Genomic DNA, 22,384 nt, shown 5'->3' on the forward strand with positions numbered 1-22,384 from the left:
TGCTATGCCATGTCTTGCTATTTTGCGTTAGTTGTAGCCTCTAGGGCAGGGTTTCTTTGATACATCTTCTTATGCAATGCTTTGTATATAAATCTTAGTGATTGGAGTTTGAGGCTTTAAGGCTTGCTCTCATTTTTTCACTCTTTCTAGTTCTCTTAAGACTTTATTTCTCTTAAGACTTTATGCTTTTTCTGTTTGATATTTTAATTTTTAACTTCTGTGGGTGTGCTTTGGGGACTATTATCTTCAGTGGGCTTATGTGTGGGCTGGACTAATGGGCTCATACTACGAAAGCAGTTTTTCCTTTTCGGCTGCTAACGTTAAATCATGGGCTTCGGATCCCCATATGAGAGTACACTGAGCATGATGTTGGAATTAAAATTGGACCTTTTGGTCAGTTGCAGTGTATAAATTCTCACATATGTTGGGCTTCACTGGATAAGTTTATAGTGCTTTTCCATTTAATGGGCTTTATTATTATTATTATTTTTTTTTTGGTAATGGATGCACTGCATGTAGATCTTTGACAATACCACCTTCTTTAATGAACAAATTGTGCAATACCATCACTAAATTTATAGCCTCTATTAACCTATGTCTCGGCATCTCAAATGTGAGGTGGTGAAGATTTAACAATTATTTCATGCATTGGATATGATCATTTTATTTTTTTTAAATGTGCAGTGTAGACTTATATGTTGTAAAGAAAAGAATGTATATATCTGATTTATGAGACTTATATGTTGTAAAAAAAAGAATGTATGTATCTGATTTATGAGATACGTTTGTACTGCATTTACTTGTCCCGCTATGTATGTCATGTATGTACAATTTTTTTTCTTCCCTTTTTCTGTTTTTGTTTTTGAGTTTTAGTTTTTTCTTTGTATGGTGAATGTTACATCGCTATTCTTGCATTCGTCTTTGTACCAAGAATACTTTATATTCTTCTAATAATTGGAGTGCGATACTAATATACTAGGACTGTAACCAAAGCAAGGGTTACTGTAAAGTAGGAAGGTTCCAACTTGGTCTTAATTTTGGTTGTATCATTGAGAAAGTTGACTAGATAAGATGAAGGCTAACCAGACAAGGGTTGGAAGATGCTATAAGAAAATGGGAAGGTGTGCCTTTCTAACTAACTCTTATCTTTTACTCTTCCTTTTGTACAGATTCCAATGTTCCTAACTTTTTGTCCACACCATGGTGCTCTCTTTTGGTACCCCAATCATATTCTCCTATGAATTTCATTCCTAGATTGTGTGCCTCTCCCAGAAGTTACCTATGGTCATCCCTTTAATTAATTAACATTTTGAAAAGTATGTTGCCAAAATTCAAAACATGTTCTTGAATCTTGAGCCCTTCTATGGAGAAAGAGATGAAAAATTTTGGAGGGCAAAGTGGGTGAAAGAGTAATTCGATGATTTGAATAACATAGTAAAATAAAGAAAAAAATACTGAGCCGAATATTTTCCACTCTGACTCACCCAATTTTTTTATCCCCAAATTGGGGATAAAATTTAGGTGAAAATGCATGGGCAATTAAGTCATTTTTATCACTTTTTAATTTTAATTTTCCCATTCACCAACTATCATTTTGTCATTTTTTCAACAACTTTTTAGTAAATTCACATGAACTACATTTTTCATCATATCATTTTTCTACTTAATCAATAAAGAAAATGCAAAAACACCATTTTAGTTTTCACATTTTGCAGTTACAATCAATTTAGTCCCTACATTTTGATAGCAGTTAATTTGATCCCTATTATTTTCAACTTACAATCAATTTAGTCCTTAACGTTAACTCATTAACAGAAAATACTGATGTGGCTAACGGTGTGCAATGTTAGCATGTCTAATGCTAATGTGTCAAAATTTTAATGCCACAACAATACTTACATAGCAAAAAACAGTCGCATCAATTTCAAAAATAGTTTTTATTTTATATACCAATTGATGAGTCCATAAAAACCATTAAGGTCGTCCATCTTAGTGGACGATCATTGCGTCATAAGTAGGCCATCAAAGATAGATGAGTAACCACCTAACACATTCAATAACGACCATCAAAGGTCTTAAACTCTCTCATCAAGATAAAGAACGTTACAATTAGGGTAATAATCACCCTCATTTATGTCCAACAGCTACCTAAGTCACCTATAAAAGGGACAATCTGTCCATTTTCTAAGGTATGTCAAAAACCACTACAAATTGCTATCTATAGTAAAAAAGATATAGGCCGATACTAACTTAAGCATCGAAGACTCCCCCACCGGGCACAATCCGGTGGTCTCTTTGATCAACTCTCTTTATTTTGCAGGTCCTACAAGATCGTCTAAAGCTCCGGATTAAACGAGTGATCCAACTGACGATTTTGGCATCATCAGTTTGGCGCCGTCTGTGGGAAAGATTTGCCATTAAGCCCTTCCTACGACAAAGGGTTACTCTTTTCAATTTGGAGTAATGGACATTAAAGTGCAATACCAAATAACCCAAAATATCACTCCAATCAAGGAATCCTCCCATCTGAATCTCTAATACACAACAGGAGCACCTTCGTCGTTTTGCTGGTGAAGGACACATGTAAAGAAAAAATCATTCTCATAAATGAATGGTAAATGGATGCATTCCATGGGTTAACCCACTAATCTGTCCATTGAGTACAATCACTCAGGTACATTTGATGGCTTGATTCTCCTTATAGTAATATTTTTATTTGGTAGAAACGTATTGCCTAAGATCTTAAAGTCTTACCATTTAGGTGACTCTAAATAAGACATAAACTTTTCTCGGAAAGAATTACGTTATAGCTATCAAATCGTGTATTTACAATTTGGTATTGCAAAACTTAATTTTAGGTAAGTCATCTAGAAAATTTGCTTAAAAAGGAATGGTTCCAATTAAGCCAAGCACCTATTAAAGAGGTCAACTATAGAGATAATAGATACATGCATAACAATTCAAATTCTTTTAGAAACTTACCATAATCGTCGCTACACCAAAAATAGTGAATGATTTCACAAGAATAGTTTTATTCTCATATTACTTGTTTCAAATAGTCATAGAAATCACAAGAGATACACTTATCCAAAAGAGGGTTTAAATATTTGTACAACTATGAAGTTTAAGAATCTACAACCTATACACGAAACACACTATAAATATATAGTAAAAGAAAGAGGAATAAAAAATATTCATGGCCAAATACCGGCAAAGTATTATGACCTTGAATCCAATTTATGGCCATTAGAAAGGGTTTTATTACCTTTCCTAATATTGTAATAGACCGTTTGTGTCTTCAATTGATATTCTGATAGCATCCTAGTTGATATTCAAGCATTATGGCTTTTCATATCACAACTTTTCTTTCCTAATACATCTTGCTAAGATAGGAAAGATGGAAGCCAAGGATTATTGCTTTGCCAAAGATAATAAATCTTAACTCTCTGCATTTGAAAAAAGTAAAACTGAAATTTATTATCTTAATATAATTATAGCGTGTCATAATTCTGAGCACTAAAAAGGTGTATTGGAATCTTATTACCTGTCTAAATAATTAAAAAAAAAAAAACTGCTTTAGGTATTAAACCCGAAGTTATTCAATTTTGATTTTTGAAGTTAAAGAATTTTTGGATAAAGAAAGTTAGTGAATACTCCTATATGTTTTTACTTTCTACAATTAGTTTCCTAATGGAAATTAATTTTATAAATGCTCCTTAGAGCAATCAATTAAATGTATAAAATGTTATGTTTTTAGTTCCAGAGTGGTCAATATCATTAGATATAAGATGATTTAAAAAATATGATAATGACATTATTTTTGGGTCAAAGGATCCAGTTATATAAGGAATGCAAGTTTGTAAAATTTCATAATTCAAAAATCATTGGAATTTATGCCAATATACGTAAAGATATTATTTAGTATTAGTACATTTCTTCTTGAAATAAATTTCATCATCATTACTAAGATATGAAATTTTATATCTTGAAATGTTCCACCATAGAATGAACAAAGTTTACTATTCAAACTTTTCCATGTGTTATTACATGTTACTTTGACTTTGAGAATGGAGAATTTAAATTGTTCCATTTATACATCCCACCATATGGTTTCATGAAAACTTTAGTGGTATCTATATGCTTGACAATATAGCTCTAAATCTAACACTTTATGCAGTAAGAGCACACTATAGTACAACAACTAGACTAGCTACTGTACATATATTCTTTAAGTTCATAGGATTAAGAATGAGAACTCGTTAAGAGACCCCACCAAGAAAAAGATCAAAGTTTTGTTCCTCGATACTTTAAAGAAGCATATAATCAATAGCTTTAGTATTCATATATCAAAGTATACTTCTCTATGATTCACATTTAGTTCACTTTGTCAAAAGATATCTATTATAGTTCAACATGCAATTTGCCTATTTGGACATTGTCATTCCTAACAAAATGCAACAAGCATTATAGAGGTGACTCATTTTGAGTTCACAATTAAAGCTAAGATTAAGCCCCAAGAAAGAAATATACGGGTTCAAACCATGACAGTTCATTCCTTTGGTTATCATCAAACAAATGACTGCAGCCTTCATGTTTAAACGGGGGCAAACCCTTTGGTCGTCTTTAGATACCAAGGACAACAACGATAAAAGAACTTAAGATGACCTTCGTCCTTTGAGAAATGAAATATAGCCTTGGAGCGACCTTGATGAATTACAACAATGTGGCCTACCTCTCATCCCTTCAAATGAATGAAGCAAGAGAGATCTAGGCCTTCAACATGAAGTATCATGTTAAGCTTAACAAAAAAGATCTCAAAGGAGGAGAACTCGTCAAGGAGACTCCAATAGTAAAAAGATCGATCACCCGCTTTTACTTTGGTGCCTACTTAAAATCCAACAAATAAGAGCTCTATAAGTAAAAGTTCAATGACGGAGAGTTCATCAAGAAGACTACAACAATGAAAAAATTAAGGTATGTACAAAATAGTATCGAGATTTAAGGTCTTCTATTGAGGTAACTCATTTCTTTCTTTCTTTTTTTTGAATTATCCATGCAAAAGATTATTTCATTGAAGCCAAATATATATCAAGCTTGCATAATTATTACAAATGTGTATGTAGAACATGCTGAAAATATTGCTATAAAATTGTTACAACTATCACAATCAATATGACTATATTATTAGTGGCATATGTTTCATCGTCATGAATTTGAGAAGTTCTTTTAAGTTTCCTAAACTTAAAATGCTAGATGACCGTGTTCACAATATGCTCATCAATTTAAGTCTCAATAAATTTCCGCTATCTCCATCAACTCACCAAAATCTTCTTAAATTGCTTTAAAAATCATATACGGTGCAAGCACCTAATAAAGACCAGTTTAAAGAAGCATATAGTCAAATAGCTTCAATTTTTATACTTCTCTATGATTCATATAGAATGCACTTCGTCTTGTATGGCATGCAATTGCACATTTGTACATTGTCATGCAACTAGCATTATTGAAGTGACTTAAGCATACAATTAAAGAAGAAGGAAGAGGAAATTGCTATTACAAACGGCAATGACCATAGTCATCAAAGCACGCCCAAAAAAAAAAAAAAGTTCCAATCGTGATAGACCATTTCTCTAGTCGCCAAAAAACGAGAATTGTACTTTTCACGTTTAAACGGGGGCAAAAACGTGGCCTAGTTTTTACGCCTTCAAAAAAAAAATTGAAGCAAAAGAGATCTAGGCCTTAGACATGAAGTATCATACCGGGCTTTATAAAAAAAAAAAAAAAAAAAAAAAAAAAAAAAAAAAAAAAAAAAAAAAAAATCTTGAAAAGAGAAGAGCTCGTCATCCTAAAAAGGGAAGAATTTGTCAAGAAGATCCTAGTGATAAAAAGATCGATGTATATGACAAAATAATATCGTCATTTAAGGTAACATATTTAGCTCTGTCTCTTTTATATTCGTCTATAAAAATTTACACCTAGTAAGGTTTCATGCAAAAATGTATGCATTACTAGACAGATAACAAAAGAGGCAAAACTCTAGGATTACAAGGAAATAAGAAAAAGGTTCACCTAGGCTATTGGTAACTTATCATTTATATATGAATTGTTCTAAAATTCTTGTTTAACCAAGTCTTGGCAAGTGCATATGCTACTTAATGCAGATATCAACAAGGCCTCAAGAAGGTCCAAAACGACATAGCATCAAGGAATCATTCTAGTAACAAGTGACAAGATTCCTTAAATGGATGTAAGTCACCAAAAAATGGCTAAGTAATAAGATTCTGCCAAGACGGATGTAAATCACAAACGAAGCCTATGTGACAAGATTCCTTAGATGAATGTAAGTCACCAAAAAATGGCTAAGTGATAAGATTTCGCCAAGACGGATGTAAATCACTGACGAAGCCTAAGTGACAAGATTCCTTAGATGGATGTAAGTTACCAAAAAATGGCTAAGTGATAAGATTCCGCGAAGACGGATGTAAATCACTGACGAAGCCTAAGTGACAAGATTTCTTAGATGGATGTAGGTCACCAAAAAATGGCTAAGTGATAAGATTCCGCCAAGACGGATGTAAATCACTAACGAAGCCTAAGTGACAAGATTCCTTAGATGGATGTAAGTCACCAAAAAATGGCTAAGTGATAAGATTCCGCCAAGACGGATGTAAATCACTAACGAAGCCTAAGTGACAAGATTCCTTAGATGGATGTAGGTCACCAAAAAATGGCTAAGTGATAAGATTCCGCCAAGACGGATGTAAATCACTGACGAAGCCTAAGTGACAAGATTCCTTAGATGGATGTAAGTCACCAAAAAATGGCTAAATGATAAGATTCTGCCAAGACGGATATAAATCACTAACGAAGCCTACGTGACAAAATTCCTTAGATGGATGTAGGTCACCAAAAAATGGCTAAGTGATAAGATGGGCGTAAATCACTAACGAAGCCTAAGTGACAAGATTCCTTAGATGGATGTAAGTCACCAAAAAATGGCTAAGTGATAAGATTCCACCAAGACGGATGTAAATCACTGACGAAGCCTAAGTGACAAGATTCCTTAGATGGATGTAGGTCACCAAAAAATGGCTAAGTGATAAGATTCCGCCAAGACGGATGTAAATCACTGACAAAGCCTAAGTAACAAGATTCCTTAAGATTTTGCCAAGACAGATGTAAATCACTAACGAAGCCTAAGTGACAAGATTCCTTAGATGGATTTAAGTCACCAAAAAATAGCTAAGTGATAAGATTCTGCCAAGACGGATGTAAATCACTAACGAAGCCTAAGTGACAAGATTCTTTAGATGGATGTAGGTCACCAAAAAATGGCTAAGTGATAAGATTCTGCTAAGATGGGCGTAAATCACTAACGAAGCCTAAGTGACAAGATTCCTTAGATGGATGTAAGTCACCAAAAAATGGCTAAGTGATAAGATTCTGCCAAGACGGATGTAAATCGCTGACGAAATCTAAATGACAAAGCTTTGTAACTGGATGTAAGTCACTGAAAAGTGGCTAAGTGACTAAATACGCTTAGATGAGTGTAAGCAAACAAGGATTCTCACACAAATGCAAGTCACACACAGATCAAGAATATTAAACGTGACAACCAGAGAATGAATGAAAGAAGAAGCATCAAAGTGATAAAAAATGGTCATCCAAAGAAATTAGCTTGCTCTTCAGTAGTAATAAAAAATGATCATCCAAAGAAATTAGCTCACTTTCAAGATCAAGCTATGATCCCTCGAACGTCCAAAAAGACCTTCAAAAGGCAGATACTAAGAAGTCATCACAAAAATACTACCATTCTTAAAGAAGAAAGTAGTTGATGATAAAGAAGTCTGAATCTAAACCAGTCAAGAACATTCCCTAAGTCTGACCAGCATAAAACAAAATCAGACTTGGGAATGGGGGGCAACTGATGAGTCCATAAAAACCATTAAGGTCGTCCATCTTAATGGACGATCATTGCGTCATAAGTAGGCCATCAAAGATAGATGAGTAACCACCCAACACATTCAATAACGACCATCAAAGGTCTTAAACTCTCTCATCAAGATAAAGAACGTTACAATTAGGGTAATAATCACCTTCATTTATGTCCAACAGCTACCTAAGTCACCTATAAATGGGACAATCTGTCCATTTTCTAAGGTATGTCAAAAACCACTACAAATTGCTATCTATAGTAAAAAAGATATAGGCCGATACTAACTTAAGCATCGGAGACTCCCCCAACAGGCACAATCTGGTGGTCTCTTTGATCAACTCTCTTTATCTTGCAGGTCCTACAAGATCTTCTAAAGCTCCAGATTAAACGAGTGATCCAACTAACGATTTTGGCATCATTACCAATTTTATTATTTTCTTTTGATTTTCTTAACATTTCTTGGTAACCAAACAGATTTTCACATCTTTTTTCAATTTTGTTTTTTACTTTCTAGCATTTTTTTTTTGGTTGCTAAATATTTTCACCACTTAACTCAAATCCACCAGGCCACCACATCCCAAATCACCACCACCACCTCAACAGTTTAGCATCACCACTAATCTAGATCCACCATCACCAAACCTAAATTACCACCACCCAACAGTCCATCCCCACCACCAAATCCAAATCCACCACCACCTCCACAATCTAGCACCACCACTAGACCCTAAAATCAAATTTCAACCACCACTAATACATATTTTGAACCATCAAACAACCCAAATCCTCACACCATCACAAATCAAAGGAGAGACTGAGTCGGTAGTCCAAGAAAAGTAGAGAGAGGGAGAGCGCAAGGAGACCACCTCGATGGTGGCTCATGGTGGTGAATGGTGAGGGAGAATTGCGATTGGCTGTGGTGGGTTTGTTGCCGTCAATGGTACCGATGTTGATGAATGAGAGCAACTGACCAATTTGGACCTTCTTTGCTTGGGCTTCATTGATAACGACAGTGTGAGCATTGATTTGAATTTGTGGTGTGAGAGTTTGAATGTGTTGATACTTGATTTTTTTTTTTTTTTTAGGGTTTAGCTTTTGTCTAGTGGCCAGTGGACATGTTGGATTGGTGACACGTGTCCAAGACTAGACACGTGTTGTGAATCCAATGTGTCCAGTGGCACTGGCCATTGGACAGAAGCCAGATTTTTTTTTTATGCTTGAATATGAATGTTTGATGATATTCCTCTAGTAATGAGTGGCTACGGTTTTAGTAATTCCATACAAGGAATTTTTTTTTTTAAAGATTTTTATTTTGTTTATTTATTTTCTTAATTAAAATATTGACATGGTATGATTTAATATTAATTAACATTTTTTTATTGCTATTTAAGTAGCCACATCAACAGTAAGCATGCCAACGATGCACTCCATTAGCCACGTAGGCATTTTTTGTTAATGAGTTAGTGGTAAGGACCAAATTAATTGTAAGCTAAAAAATTAAAAATAACATGGATCAAATTGATTACTACTAAAATATAAAGATCAAATTGACTATAACCCTAAAATGTAAGGACCAAAATAGTATTTTTGCCTAAAGAAAATTTATAGTTATTTTCTATCATTTCCTTTTTCCATTCTCTCAACTAAACAAAATCTTAAGAATATGTAATTTTTGCAATTAATTTTATTAATTTCACTAAAATTTAATTGATTATCATCCACACATGAACACAGGTTTTTTTATTAATTTTTTTAAAAAGGAAAACTAACTTTTAATCTATGCAGATGTGTATTTAATTACAATGATCGATTTATACTACTCATGTCATTTACATCATCGAAATATTGTAACTAAAAATGATAATTATCATGTTGAACGAAGAGTCTCAAATTTGACTTCTTGAAAAACAATATGCAACTTAAAATTACTTAATTTCGTTATCAATCATTTAGTAACATATGCAAATTGGCCATCCTAATTTACTATGTTTTAGTATATAAGATTAAAAAAAACCTCGATGACAAAACTTTAATTTCTTAACATAATTTTTGGACTAGTTTGATTGGAAAAAAAATTTAAATTTGAGGGACAATTGAAATAAAATTATATTATAGTTGAGATTCTCGGCATAAAATTGGAGTAGATCAACCTAGTCGTTTGTTGACCTTTCACTTTTACTTATTTAGTTAGATTGTATATAAAATCATTTTTCTTGAATTGATCTAGATCATGGTTGTTTATCCGAATATTATATTGATGCTTTCCCGATGCATATTAATTTGAATAGCTTTAATTTCCTTTTAACATAATGATTTAAGTCCATTTAGTAGTATCAGCATCCAACACCTTAGTCAAAATATATACCATTTTCTTCTAAAAAAAATATATATATATACCATTTGCGAGCGTTTCCATGCAGCCCCACTCTTACACGCAAAGAAGAATAAGAAACTATGAGTCAATGAGACCTAGAATTATTTATAAGAAACAGCCCGATGACTGAAGAAAATTCGATGAAATAACGTAATGAAGTCATATTATAATATGACTTCATGATTCAAACCAGTGCAAATGCAATAGACAAAGATGGTGACTTTTGTTCCTTGATTGGGGGCCAAATGTGGGAGAGATGAGCTGTGTTTTGACCCTAATGCGTATATTTTGTTTGGTGAAATCTGTATATCATGTGAAGATGAAATTGACAATATTGACAATTGACAATATTGATATGTTTGGTAAGGCTTTCTTGAGCTAATGACAAATTGACAATATTGATATGTGGAGCTTTATATATGGCCACTTATTGCAACTCTCTTTCTCAAACCTTTTCGTAATGATATACATAATGTATTGGTCACATAATACCAATCAGAAAAGGAATATGGGCATTTTGGAAGTGAAACAAAAAAAAGAAAAAAGAAAAAAAGAGAGAGTATATTTAGAGGGCGTTTGGATCCAAGTCTACACGTCCACGTCTGCGTTTTGCTTCCTTTTTTTTTTTTTTTTTTTTTTTTAACCCAGCCGCAAGGTTTGACTTTTCAGCCATAAACAGTGCACAAATGCACTGTTTATGGGTCCCACAAATTTTACTTTTCAGCAACTTTTTCATTAAAAATGGGTCTCACAGTACTATTCACACATTTAAAAATTATTTTGCTACAGTGTTTTCAGTTTTCAGTTTCAGCAAAATAAGTTCTATCCAAACGGACTCTTAGGAAATCGGGGATCACACTTTTAAATTATCAATAAGTTCAAATATATTTTAAAAAATACTATTATTTTTACGATAACTAAGATAACATGTTGTGTACTATGATTGATGTTGATAAAAATAAAATTAGTAGAAGACTCGTATGATAGTTTAATGTTATTTTAATCATAGCTTATTATGTTAATATTTGTGAAATTCTTAAATTATTAGCCAATTTGTCTGGTTCATTAATTATGCACAACATGCTGATCAATTCGAAAAAAATAAATAAAAAAAGAGTTTATCATGTGAAGATCAAAGCTTCATACAATGCAAACTTGAAATCTCATCCAATGAAAGGCTGTCCAAATCCCATTTATATAAGGCAGGTCCTTATGAATATTATCATGCTTCAATAATGCTTCTCCACACTTATTTATTTCTAAGAATGCCTTCTCCACATCTACCATATCTAGTTGCTACTAGTATTATATTATCAAAGCCTAATATAGTGTCGTGTAACACATTTAAGCTGCACTTTGACTAAAATTTTCACATGATGGAAGGCCAGAATGGCAGAATCCCTTTGATTATACAAATGACACCGCCCATTATGGGTTATGAAATACATATAATTCTCATGCAATATGGGTTTTAATGCGTATAGTGGGGTCCAATATTTGGACCATCCACATGCAATGCTAATCCCTTTGTACAACAAGCTATACACATAACATACACACTGTCAGAAAGTTTTTTTTTTTTTTTTTTTTGAGAAGCTGTCAGAAAGTCCTTAAGTATGAAGTCTCATTCACATCAATTTGGCCTTAATAAAAACCCACCCATATTGAAAGACGGACCTTTTGACTTTTTCAGTCTTTTATTACATTTCCCGTGCACTTAATAACGTAACAAAAACGCTCTCTCACACCCAACTTGACCTTCCTGTTGTACCAAATTTCTTCTAACTATTTCATACTCTCCCAATCAATCAAGTTCACAAAAATAAAACCAACACACAAGACATCTTGGAAACCAAGTTCACATCATCTATATAACCATCAACCAGCCTAGCCTCAATCAATTTGCCAACAAAGATGCATCTTTTCAAATTCAATCCACGGTGGCTACAAAATTTGTTCCTTGTAATTGTTGTTTTCACAATCCCGGGGTCAGCTGATGAAAAGTGCTCAGCTTGCACTCAAAACTCTCCACCACCACCACCACCACCATTACCACCACAGTGCTCAACTTGCACTCAAAGCTCCCCACCACCACCGCCATTGCCATATCCACTGCCACCATCACCACCACTGCCATTGCCATGTCCACCACCACCACCAAAACCAACCCAAGACTGCCCTCCTCCACCAGCATCAATGATGTACATAACTGGTCCACCGGGTACTTTGTACCGTATTGATGAAGATTTCAATGGTGGTAGCCAGAATTCAGCCACGGTGTTGCCTGTTTTGGTCAGCTGTGGATTATTGGGTCTTCTTGCTTTTTGGTGATCTTATTAGGGGTAAGTTTCAGCGTCAAAAGAAAATTAGAATTTTACGGATATATAAGGTTGTAAATGAACTAAACCGAGCATGAACAACTCGAGCTCGGCTTGATAAAAAGCTTGTTCATGTTTGTTGGTTTATAAATAAGTCAAGCTTGAGCCTTAGTTTTAGGCTCATTTAATAAACAAACCAAGCCCAAGCAAAAAAATTTGTTCATGAACAAACTCGTGAGCTATTAGGCTTGATACACAACAATTCAAGTATAGACTCATTTATTTTATATGTGTTAGCTAAATATACTCATTACACATATCTTAATAATGACATGGCCAACGTGAGACCACTACCTATATTACTTTAATTTTTTCCTTTCCTTTAAATTGATCAAGAACCACTTTAGACTATAGTTACATTTAAAAATAAATATATAATTAAGTAGGCTACATATGATCCTTCCCTATCAATCATCTAAAATAAAGTTATGAAACATGTTAGTATTTTCTCATTTATGATAGTTACAAACATGTATTTTTCTAGTCCTTTACCATCTAACGTGAATGTAAAAATTGTATTTTAAACAATTGCTGAAGCTGTAGATAAGGAATGATGAATGAATGAATTTAATTATGTAAATTATTAATGTGAATAATAGCTAATCATAAGTAAAACTAGATGCATGATAAAATGAGTATACTATTTTCTTTCTCATTTTTCTTAATTTTAGAGATTTAAGCATTTAATAATGTAATTTTTTTTAGATTTCAAGCTCAAAAACTTGACCTGAACTCGAATTTGAGCCTGATATTAAGCCCGAGTTTAGGTTGACTAATTAATCAAGCCAAGTCAAGTTTAAACTTTTTGGCTTTCCCACAAACTCAAGCTCAAGCTCAAATATTATTTTTAGGCTTGTCACAAGCTCAAGAGAAGCTCTAGCTTTTGATTTTTCTTGATGAGCGAAGCTTAAACATGTACTACTCAACAAAACTCGGCTCGTTTACAGTCCTACGGATATATGTGAATTGTTTACATCAAAGACTTTTTAAGGCCTGAGAGAATTTTGTACTTAGTTTAAATATGTACCTAACATGGTACATACTTGTAGGGTCACGCTTGCACTTAAGCCCAAAATAGGAAGGGAATAGGCCCAAATAGCCCAATACAATGAATTTGTAGAAAGTCGGCTAGAAATCTAGGTTTTAATGAGTTTAGTTAACAATCACGGTGGGCTAAAATCATAGTAGGATGAAACTGGAATAATTTGTATAGTAAAAATGGTCCTCAGACCTAGGCCGAGGAGGTTGATTCTTATATTTCACTCTCTTAAGGACAGATTACAGATATTGTTCTTGAGACTACATCGATTTCTTTTTCTCTATCTCCCACCCCCTTTCTCTCATGGGGGATATTTTATTTTATATAGACCTTTTCAGATGTTCCTAGCCTTCCACCCATTGATCGCGCAGGTCATCCCCAAAGTGCTAGTCCCATCTAGCATCCTCTTCGAGTCCCTGTGAGATGTGGCACCCAAGGCAACACTGTTTACGGGTCTTCTCCATCTAAATGTGGCCAGAAGGTTTGGTGAGATGCATTAAATGTGTGGTAGTCTTTAGCTTTTCAATCACATCAATGTCATCCCCCTTCCCAAAGCCCTTTTTGCACAGTAGAGCCTATTCTGATGGTGCATTGATGACGTGATCACCAAATCAGAGGGCGTGGCCTCCTCGGCCCACTAATTGTCCTTCTCGGCCAGGCGTGACACGTGGCGTGATTACCTTACTCGAAATTATTGTACCCCACAATACTAATGATGCACAAAAATCGTCAATGAGTTAATCGTCAATGAGTTAATCGTCCACACACGTGCCGATAGATGTACTTAAAGAATAAAAGATAAGAACCAATCAAAGGGCACCGGTGGAGTACTGGCCAAAGGCTCTCTGAAGATTAAGTTAGTAATAGAAGAATCTCTAAAAACTCAAGAGTGCAAGAGTTAGGGAGAATTCTCGTACCTTAAGAAAGGTTAGGCTGGAGGTTTATATAGTGGTAGAAAGTTGACTCGAATCCCTTGATACGGGGGAGTTTCCCTGTAGAGAGAAGGGTCCCCAGATATTCAGGATTGTCTTTCCATATAGAAGAGATCTAATTGTGCGATAGGGGCTTTGTTCGTGATGTGCAAGTAATTTCCATGTACGATTGTGTGAATGTGCCCCACATAAGCCTTAGGGAAACCCTAGGGATGGGTATTCCGGATCAAGAGTCATTTGACTCATTGGCCCTTGAAGGATTGTTTTTCAAGGGGATTAGTCGTCTCTCTTCAGGGACCGATCGTCCCTAGTGGGGACTGATCACCCTTATAGGGGTTAATCGTCACTCTTAGGGCTTGATCGTCCATTTTGAGGGACGATCTTTAACTTCGAGTTTAGTTGTCCCTTTCTTGGGTTGGTCCAGAATTTTCCTCATCAGTTGTCCCCCATTCCATGAGTCGTCGGGATGGTCGACGGGTTACGGAGTTGTCATTAATTCCTTGTCTTACTGGCATGCGTCATAAATAGGGGTAATTATGCCTTTCGAACAGGGCTAGTGACATGTGTCACCCTCTAATTCATAGAATCAAGCGTTGCGGCGCTTCATTTTCTGTGTCATGTCATCCTATAAATAGTCCAATGCCGTTATTGTCCTCATTATTTGAAATTTCTTCCATTTTAATCCCAGAGCTCAATCATCGATTTTGAGCTTCATCGGTATCCTAGCTTTGTCGGTTTTATTATTCGTCCGTTTCTTAGGTATGCTCCATCGGTCTATCTTTTTTCTCTTTCCCACTTTCTCGTTTCCTTTTCTTTGTGGTTGGTTTGTACACGTAGGAAGTGGAGTAGAATCTTAGCTTTCATTCGTCACTTGTAGGTGGGGGATGTCTGGAGATAGTGAAGCGACGAGTGAGCATACCCCGTCAATCCGCATAGGTTCGAACAACGACTTGTCTAGTCCTAGGCTTGAATACTCGTCAGATGACTCATCAGTATCCGATAGGAGTTTGTCATCAAAATCTTCATCAAGCGAGGCCAGCCCTTCGGGGCAATGACCACGGGAGGTCATTCTGCCCGATGACTGGTCTATTCATGATTTCCCCGTTGACATAAGAGACAAGGTTTTTAGTAGACTGAGACCCCGTTTCTAAATCCCTGACAATGTGCCCATTAGGAAGGGTGACATAGGGGAAAAGTGTTATGATGGGAGGTTCCCTGGCGTAAGTTTTTATGAGACTGCCTTCATATCAGGGCTTCATCTCCCCTTCTCTACCCTGCATCATCGGTTGGCTTCTTATTTGGGTGTATCTTTTAGTCAGATAGCCCTGAATGCCTAGAGGATTTTCATCGAAGCAGAGGTGCTATAGGGTCAACTTAGTGGGGACAATTTCTCCCTTACTCTAGAGGAATTTTTCTATTGCTATAAACCCCAAGAGCTTTTTCGCTCAAAGGGTTTTTATAACTTTGTGTGTCGTCGAGCTACCTTATTGGCTAGTGAAGAATGATGTCTTCTTTTAGTCTGACTCCTTAAGCTTGATCTGGTTGTAACCGGAGAAAGCATCCATGAAGCTTAACAATTGGTGTCCGGTCATCGAATCCACAAGGAGGTCAATCCGTGGGAGGGGGTAGCTATCCTTTGGACAAGCTTTATTTAGGTCACTGAGTCCACACATATTCTCTACTTCCCATCTACTTTCTTGACCATGACCACATTGGCTAACCATTCAAGGTAGTAAACCTCTTTAATGAAGCTTGCACCCAACAGTTTATGAACCACTTCGGCTATGACATTGTCCCTTTTTTGAGCAAAGACTCGTTTTCTTTGGTGAACGGGTGGAAAGGATAGGGTAACATTAAGTTGGTGGACCATGATGCTCGGGTCAATCCCAAGCATATATTCATGGCTCCAAGTGAAGATGTCCAGGTTGTTCCTTAGGAAAAGGATCAGCTCATCTCAAATTGAAGGGCTAGCCTGCGTGCTAATGCGAATGACCAGATCCGGGTGTCTTTCGTCCAAGGAGATGGTCTTCGACCCCCCATTGGCTCTACATTTACTCGTCGCTCTTCAATGTTCACAGTGATCACTTATTCATCCATCTCCAGCATGGCTACATAGCACTCTCGGGCTACCACCTGATCTCCTCGAGCCTCTCTTATCACATACTCCGTAGGGAACTTCAACAGTAGGTGATATATGAATGTGGCTGCCTTTCATGCGTTGAGTGTTGGTCGCCCTATGATGGTATTGTAAGTTAACGAGGAATCCACTATCAAGAAAGTGACATCTCGTGTGATTTGTTGAGGATAGGTGCCGATAGTGACTAGCAACGTAACAGATTCGATGGGTATGACCTTCGTTCCACCAAAGCCCACTAGAGGGGCGTCTGATGGTGTGAGTCGTTCCCTACCGATCCTCATCTATTAGAAGGCTGGATAGTAGAGGATGTCAGCTAAGCTTCTATTGTCCACTAGGACCAGTTAGGTATTAAAGTCTGTAATGGTCAGATTGATCACCAAGGCATCATCATGTGGGTGATGGACCCGTCGGGCATCCTCTTCAGTTAAGCTGATCACTGGGTCGTCCATTCGAGAAAGCTTGGGTGGATGACCGGTGAGTTGGACATTTTGCACAATCGTAGGTACGTCTTCCTTGCTTTCTTTGAGGATTTGATCATTGTGCCTCCCCCGACAATCACTCTTATCTCTCTAAGTGAGGCCCTAGGTTGCTCCTCAACCCATCGGTTTGGTTCTTGGTCCTTTGGCGAGTTTTCACCAGCCTTCTCTTGCCCTACAAACCGTTGCAATTTTCCTTGCCTAATGAAAACTTCTATCTGTTGCTTTAGGTCATAGCAATTGGAGGTGTCGTGCCCATGGTCACAATGGAAGTGGTAGTATTTATTCCTCGACCTTCTGTTTGGTTTTCCCTTTAGCTTACCAGGCCATGCCAAAGCGGGGTCGTCCCTGATTTGCATCAAGACCTGATCAAGTGAGGTGTTGAGCAGAGTGAAGTTGGCCATTCGCCTTGGTGGGGGTCTTGACCTTCGTTCATCCCTTTTATCACCTGTTTTAGCTTCCTTCCTTCCCTTCTCTAGATGGGGATCGTCATGCTTCTCTTGCTTCTTTGGTCCGCGCCCTATGGCAATCACGCCATCCTCAGTGTTCATATACTTCGTGGCTCAGTATAACATGTCAGCCATGGTCTTTGGGTCGTTCTAGTAAACTAAGAATAAGAACTTTCTGGATTGGAGTCCGTTGGTAAAGGCCGTGACCAGGACCTTACCTTCGGCTTCGTCAATTAGTAGTGCCTCCTTGTTGAACCGAATGACATACGACCTTAAGCTCTCGTTATCCCGTTGCTTGATGTTTAGGAGGCTTGCCAAGGACCTCTTGTATCACTGACCTCCAATGAAATGTGTGATGAAAAGCCCATTCAACTCCTTGAAGGTTGAGATGGTATTGGGAGTTATCTTGCTGAACCACACTTGGGCTAGTCCTTTGAGTGTAGTGGGGAAGGCTCTGCACATGATCTTGTCTAGAACTACTTGCAGATGCATGAGGGTTTTGAATGATTCCAGGTGGTCGATGGGATCCCTCGATCCATCGTAGGCTTCCACTTGAGGCATTCTAAACTTGGCTGAAGGGGGAAAGATGTGATCGGTGCAATGAAAGGAAAGTCGGTACGATGGACTAGTTTGTCCAAGCTAGTGGACACTTGAACCTTCAAGGCATTCATTATCATATCCATATTCTCTTTCATCGTTTGCTTCTCTTGCGCCATGCGCAATGCGCCAACTTCCAGCTTGGAGGGACAACTTGTATCCTACTAGTCCCATCTACTGATGGCATTGCTTTCCTCTTGGTTGTCCCTCTCTTAATGGTCATTCATCTGAGGACGATCGTTGTTGCGTTCATCCCTATTCTGCCCGTCGTTCTGATCGTTCGGCTCCTGATCATTCTGCTGCTCCAACTGTTGTTCAAACTCGTGGTTTTGTTGTGTAAGCCATTCAACTACTATGGCCAGGGTTTGCACCTACCTCTCCAATGCATTGGGAGGATTCTTGGTCTCTTGGTTGGTGGTGGCCATTGATTGTGTCTGGATCATACAACTATTTGTCTTTGAAACAGCGATATGGCTTATCACTCGTCCCCACAGACGGTGCCAACTGATAATGCACAAAAATCATCAGTGAGTTAATCGTCCACACACGTGCTAATGGATGTACTTAAAGAACAAAAGAGAAGAACCAATCAAATGGCACCAATGGGGTACCGGTCAAAGACCCTCTGAAGGTTAAGTCATAATAGAAGAATCTCCAAGAACTCAAGAGCGTAAGAGTTAGGGAGAATTTACATATCTCAAGAAAGGTTAGGCTGGAGGTTTATATAGTGGTAGAAAGCTGACTCGAATCCCTTAATACGGTAGAGTTTCCTTGTAAAGAGAAGGGTCCTCAGATATTCGGGATTGCCTTTCCACATATAAGAGATCTGATTGCATGGTAAGGGCTTTGGTCGTGATGTGTAAGTAATTTCCATGTAAGGTTCTGTGAATAGGTCCCACATAAGCCGTGGGGAAACCCTAGGGTTGATCGTCTCTCTTCTAGGACTGATCGTCCCTTGTAGGGACGATAATCCCTGTAGGGACTGATCATCCCTGTAGGGACTGATCATCCCTAGTGGGAACTGATCACCTTTATAGGGGCCAATCGTCCCTCTCAGGGCCTGATCGTCCCTTTTAAGGGAAGATCTTTAACTTTGAGTTTAGTCGTCCCTTTCTAGGGTTGGTCCAGAATTTTCCTAATCACATACTATATCCAAATTGTTCAATAACAATCTTTCTGCACCGATTGTTGCCAATTATGTAAAAATTTCTTAGTCATAACTCTTCTCTACTCTGAGTTGTCTTTTTATTTTTATTTTTATTTTTAATACAAGATAAAATTTTTACTCTAGTTTAATCTAAGTGTATATGTGTGTAAAGCTCCCTTTTGGAGACTTGAACCTCCGCCCTTACCCCCCACACCCCACAAGCACTTATACTTGTGGAGTAACCATTGCACTAAGGGTATTTTAAGTTGACTTAGTTCTAATTTTTTGTCACAAATTTCTTCGCATTTACTTTTCCATTTTGCCTATTCTTTTTTTTTATTAGACATTATTATGTTAATCCGTTAGAATTCGTTAATCAAATTTGGGTTCTGATCACCCCACAATGCTTAATTTTAAAACTTAGATTTGTAATTAGTTTCGTACTAATTAAGCATATATTATAATTAAAGTAATCTAAAACTATATCTTGAATAAAATGAATCACCCACTAGCCAGTAGCCACTAGGCACCAGCTTAGCAATTCTTATGTCCACTGGCGTCTCGATTAAAAGACTTTGTTTTCATTATGCCCACCGTTACTTGCTGATGTGCTTAGGCTCATCCTTTTTTTTTTGGTACACGTGGCAAGCATTCATGGGTTGGGAGTGGAATGTCTCGTGGGTCCTACGCAAACCAAAAGGGATTTTTATCACCACAATCATTATAAGATCCAAAAACCTTTTATCGTGTTAAGAATTTCCAATTTGATGACTTTTTAAAAACTGATTATCAATATGCTAATGTGTTGTTTTCGTACTTTTTAACAAGCCATCCTACTATTTTTCATATTTGATTGCGTGAAGCTTTTAAAATTACAATTTAGTAAAAAAAATTTACAACTGAAAGATCATGTAGGGGAAAGACCCTTTTTTGCCTTAGGAAAAGATCTAACGTTTTTTTTTTTTGAAAAACAAACACATAAGCACACAAAAGGAAGAAGAAATAAGGATTTTACACAAAGATATGCCACAAATTTCACTTAAAAGTCATTCAAGTGAAGATGAGATTAATTGTAAATAGTTTACTGTCATCAATTAAACTGTAAAAGGTCCAATTGAAATTATTAACCTCGCAAAAAGGGGAATGATCAGAAATAAATTTTTTAATAAGACATTTTACACCTTGTTATGTTGATGAACTACAATTGAAACAACTCTATTTTATATATAAGTCTATTCATAACATCACTTTATTATACGACATGGAATTATCGTTTATAAGCCGTGAGAGGTCAATTAAAATTACCAAAATTGCAAAAAGGCAAGGCTCAAAAATAACTTTTTTAATAATATTTTTTTCTAAACCATAATTAATATCATTACTTTTACTAAATGATTGAATACTAATGTGGTTTACCCTATGGAATTTTCTAACTTGATATTGGATTGCAGGTGGCTCCTCAATAGGGGTTAGGAGGCATGCGTTGATACATGCCCCACCTTTTTGTGGCAATATCTATATTGGGACTCCATAAGTTTTGTTTCATCTAGGAGTCATTGTGGTCAATAATGGTCTAGTTGTTTGCGTTTTGTTTTGGTACCAGCTATTAGCTCTCGCAGGTTGGTTTGTGGTTTGTGGTAGTAGGTTCTAGGTTGTTTTGTTCTTGCCCTTTGTGGGTTGGTGTACTGTTTATGTGTAGTTTTAGCCTAGGCTAGTGTGGACCGTAGTTGAGTTGTGCTTGTACTGTTTATGTTTATCTAATGTATCCCCTGTTTATGCGGAAAAAAAAACATTATAGATGCATTTAATACACAACTATAAAAGGAAGCCATCAATATGCAACGTTTAAAAAAAAGGTTTGAGGCTGAAACTAGACGTGTGAAATTCAAAAATTGCAATTTACAAGTCCATGTGAAACGTGCTGATTCATTCACCAAAAACACCGATGTGCAAATGGGTTACTCTGTGGACGTGAAACAAACAAGAAAATCGACACCATCTGATCGTCTCGAAGTGAGGGCAAAATTTGCTCAACAGCATTTTTTTAGAAAACTATTCGGTGAATAGTATGTGGCTAAAAGTAATTAGTAAGTTGGATTGTTTTTTGAAAATCGAGTTTGTGAAACTCGAGTTCCAACTCAAAATCGAGTTTCTCAAACTCGATTTAGACCTGAGGTAAAAAAAAAAAAAAAAAAAAAAAAGTGGAACTCGAGTTCCATTTAAGAAAAATAACCAAACTCGTGTTTGATTCCCTTAAGTTTCATCTGTTTTTTTTTTTTTTAATCACATCAGGTCTAAATCGAGTTTGAAAAACTCAATTTTAGGTAGAAATCGAGTTTCACGAACTCGAGTTTCATGAACTCGATTTTCAAAAAACAGTCCAACTTACTAAATACTTTTAGATACATACTATTCATCAATTTTTTTCCAAAAAATATACTATTTACCAAATTTTGCCCGAAGTGAGAGTTCATTCCATTCATTCTGATCATGTGTGTCAGTTCAGTTGTCAGGGGATGAGATCAACTTCGGTTTCACCAAACTATGGGCCCCACACATCTCTCTAGAAATTGCCAATTTCTTCCATGGTCACTTTTCAACTTTACACCTGATAAGAACATTCTAAGAGCTACCACATCAGTCTATCTAAACATTTTCGTCTATTTTACACTAAAAATTTATTTTATTTTTATTTTTTTAATTTTACACTACCATATTTTCAAAACACCTACATCAATTATCTATTTTACAAAACTTTTCTAATTAAATATTTTATTTATTTATTTATTAATACCATTCTCTCTCATAAACACCCATAACATCAGCTCTCTCACCTCTCACTCGTTCCTCTCTTTCCCTCACTCTCTTCCTTACCCAGCCCGCCGTCGCCATCGATCTAGCTCACCTCCGATCCAGCTC

General features: G+C 36.4%; 2 protein-coding genes across 2 annotated transcripts; one reads left to right on the plus strand and one right to left on the minus strand.

The window, feature by feature from the left end:
* Nucleotides 1-12,103: 12,103 nt before the first annotated feature.
* Nucleotides 12,104-21,230, plus strand: LOC142607550 (uncharacterized). Its single transcript, XM_075779085.1, has 2 exons — nt 12,104-12,652; nt 20,917-21,230. Exon 1 carries the CDS (start codon nt 12,225-12,227, stop codon nt 12,639-12,641), a length of 417 nt encoding a protein of 138 aa, XP_075635200.1. The 5' UTR covers nt 12,104-12,224; the 3' UTR covers nt 12,642-12,652; nt 20,917-21,230.
* LOC142606575 (uncharacterized) lies at nt 17,230-18,492 on the minus strand. Its single transcript, XM_075777890.1, has 3 exons — nt 18,378-18,492; nt 18,060-18,293; nt 17,230-17,792 (listed from the first exon to the last, which is right to left on the minus strand). Exons 1-3 carry the CDS (start codon nt 18,490-18,492, stop codon nt 17,230-17,232), a joined length of 912 nt encoding a protein of 303 aa, XP_075634005.1.
* Nucleotides 21,231-22,384: the final 1,154 nt, after the last annotated feature.

The sequence above is a fragment of the Castanea sativa genome, chromosome 8 (assembly GCF_040712315.1).
Source record: "Castanea sativa cultivar Marrone di Chiusa Pesio chromosome 8, ASM4071231v1".
Lineage (NCBI taxonomy): Eukaryota > Viridiplantae > Streptophyta > Magnoliopsida > Fagales > Fagaceae > Castanea > Castanea sativa.

Excerpts from the sequence above, each read along its gene's own strand:
- LOC142607550 (XM_075779085.1), top strand. The coding sequence starts at position 12,225 with ATGCATCTTTTCAAATTCAATCCACGGTGGCTACAAAATTTGTTCCTT.
- LOC142606575 (XM_075777890.1), bottom strand. The coding sequence starts at position 18,492 with ATGGGACTAGTAGGATACAAGTTGTCCCTCCAAGCTGGAAGTTGGCGC. Across the intron at positions 18,294-18,377 it reads TGATAATGAATGCCTTGAAG|CCAAGTTTAGAATGCCTCAA; the intron begins GTTCAAGTGTCC and ends TTCCCCCTTCAG. Across the intron at positions 17,793-18,059 it reads CATCACACATTTCATTGGAG|GGCGCGGACCAAAGAAGCAA; the intron begins GTCAGTGATACA and ends TGATTGCCATAG.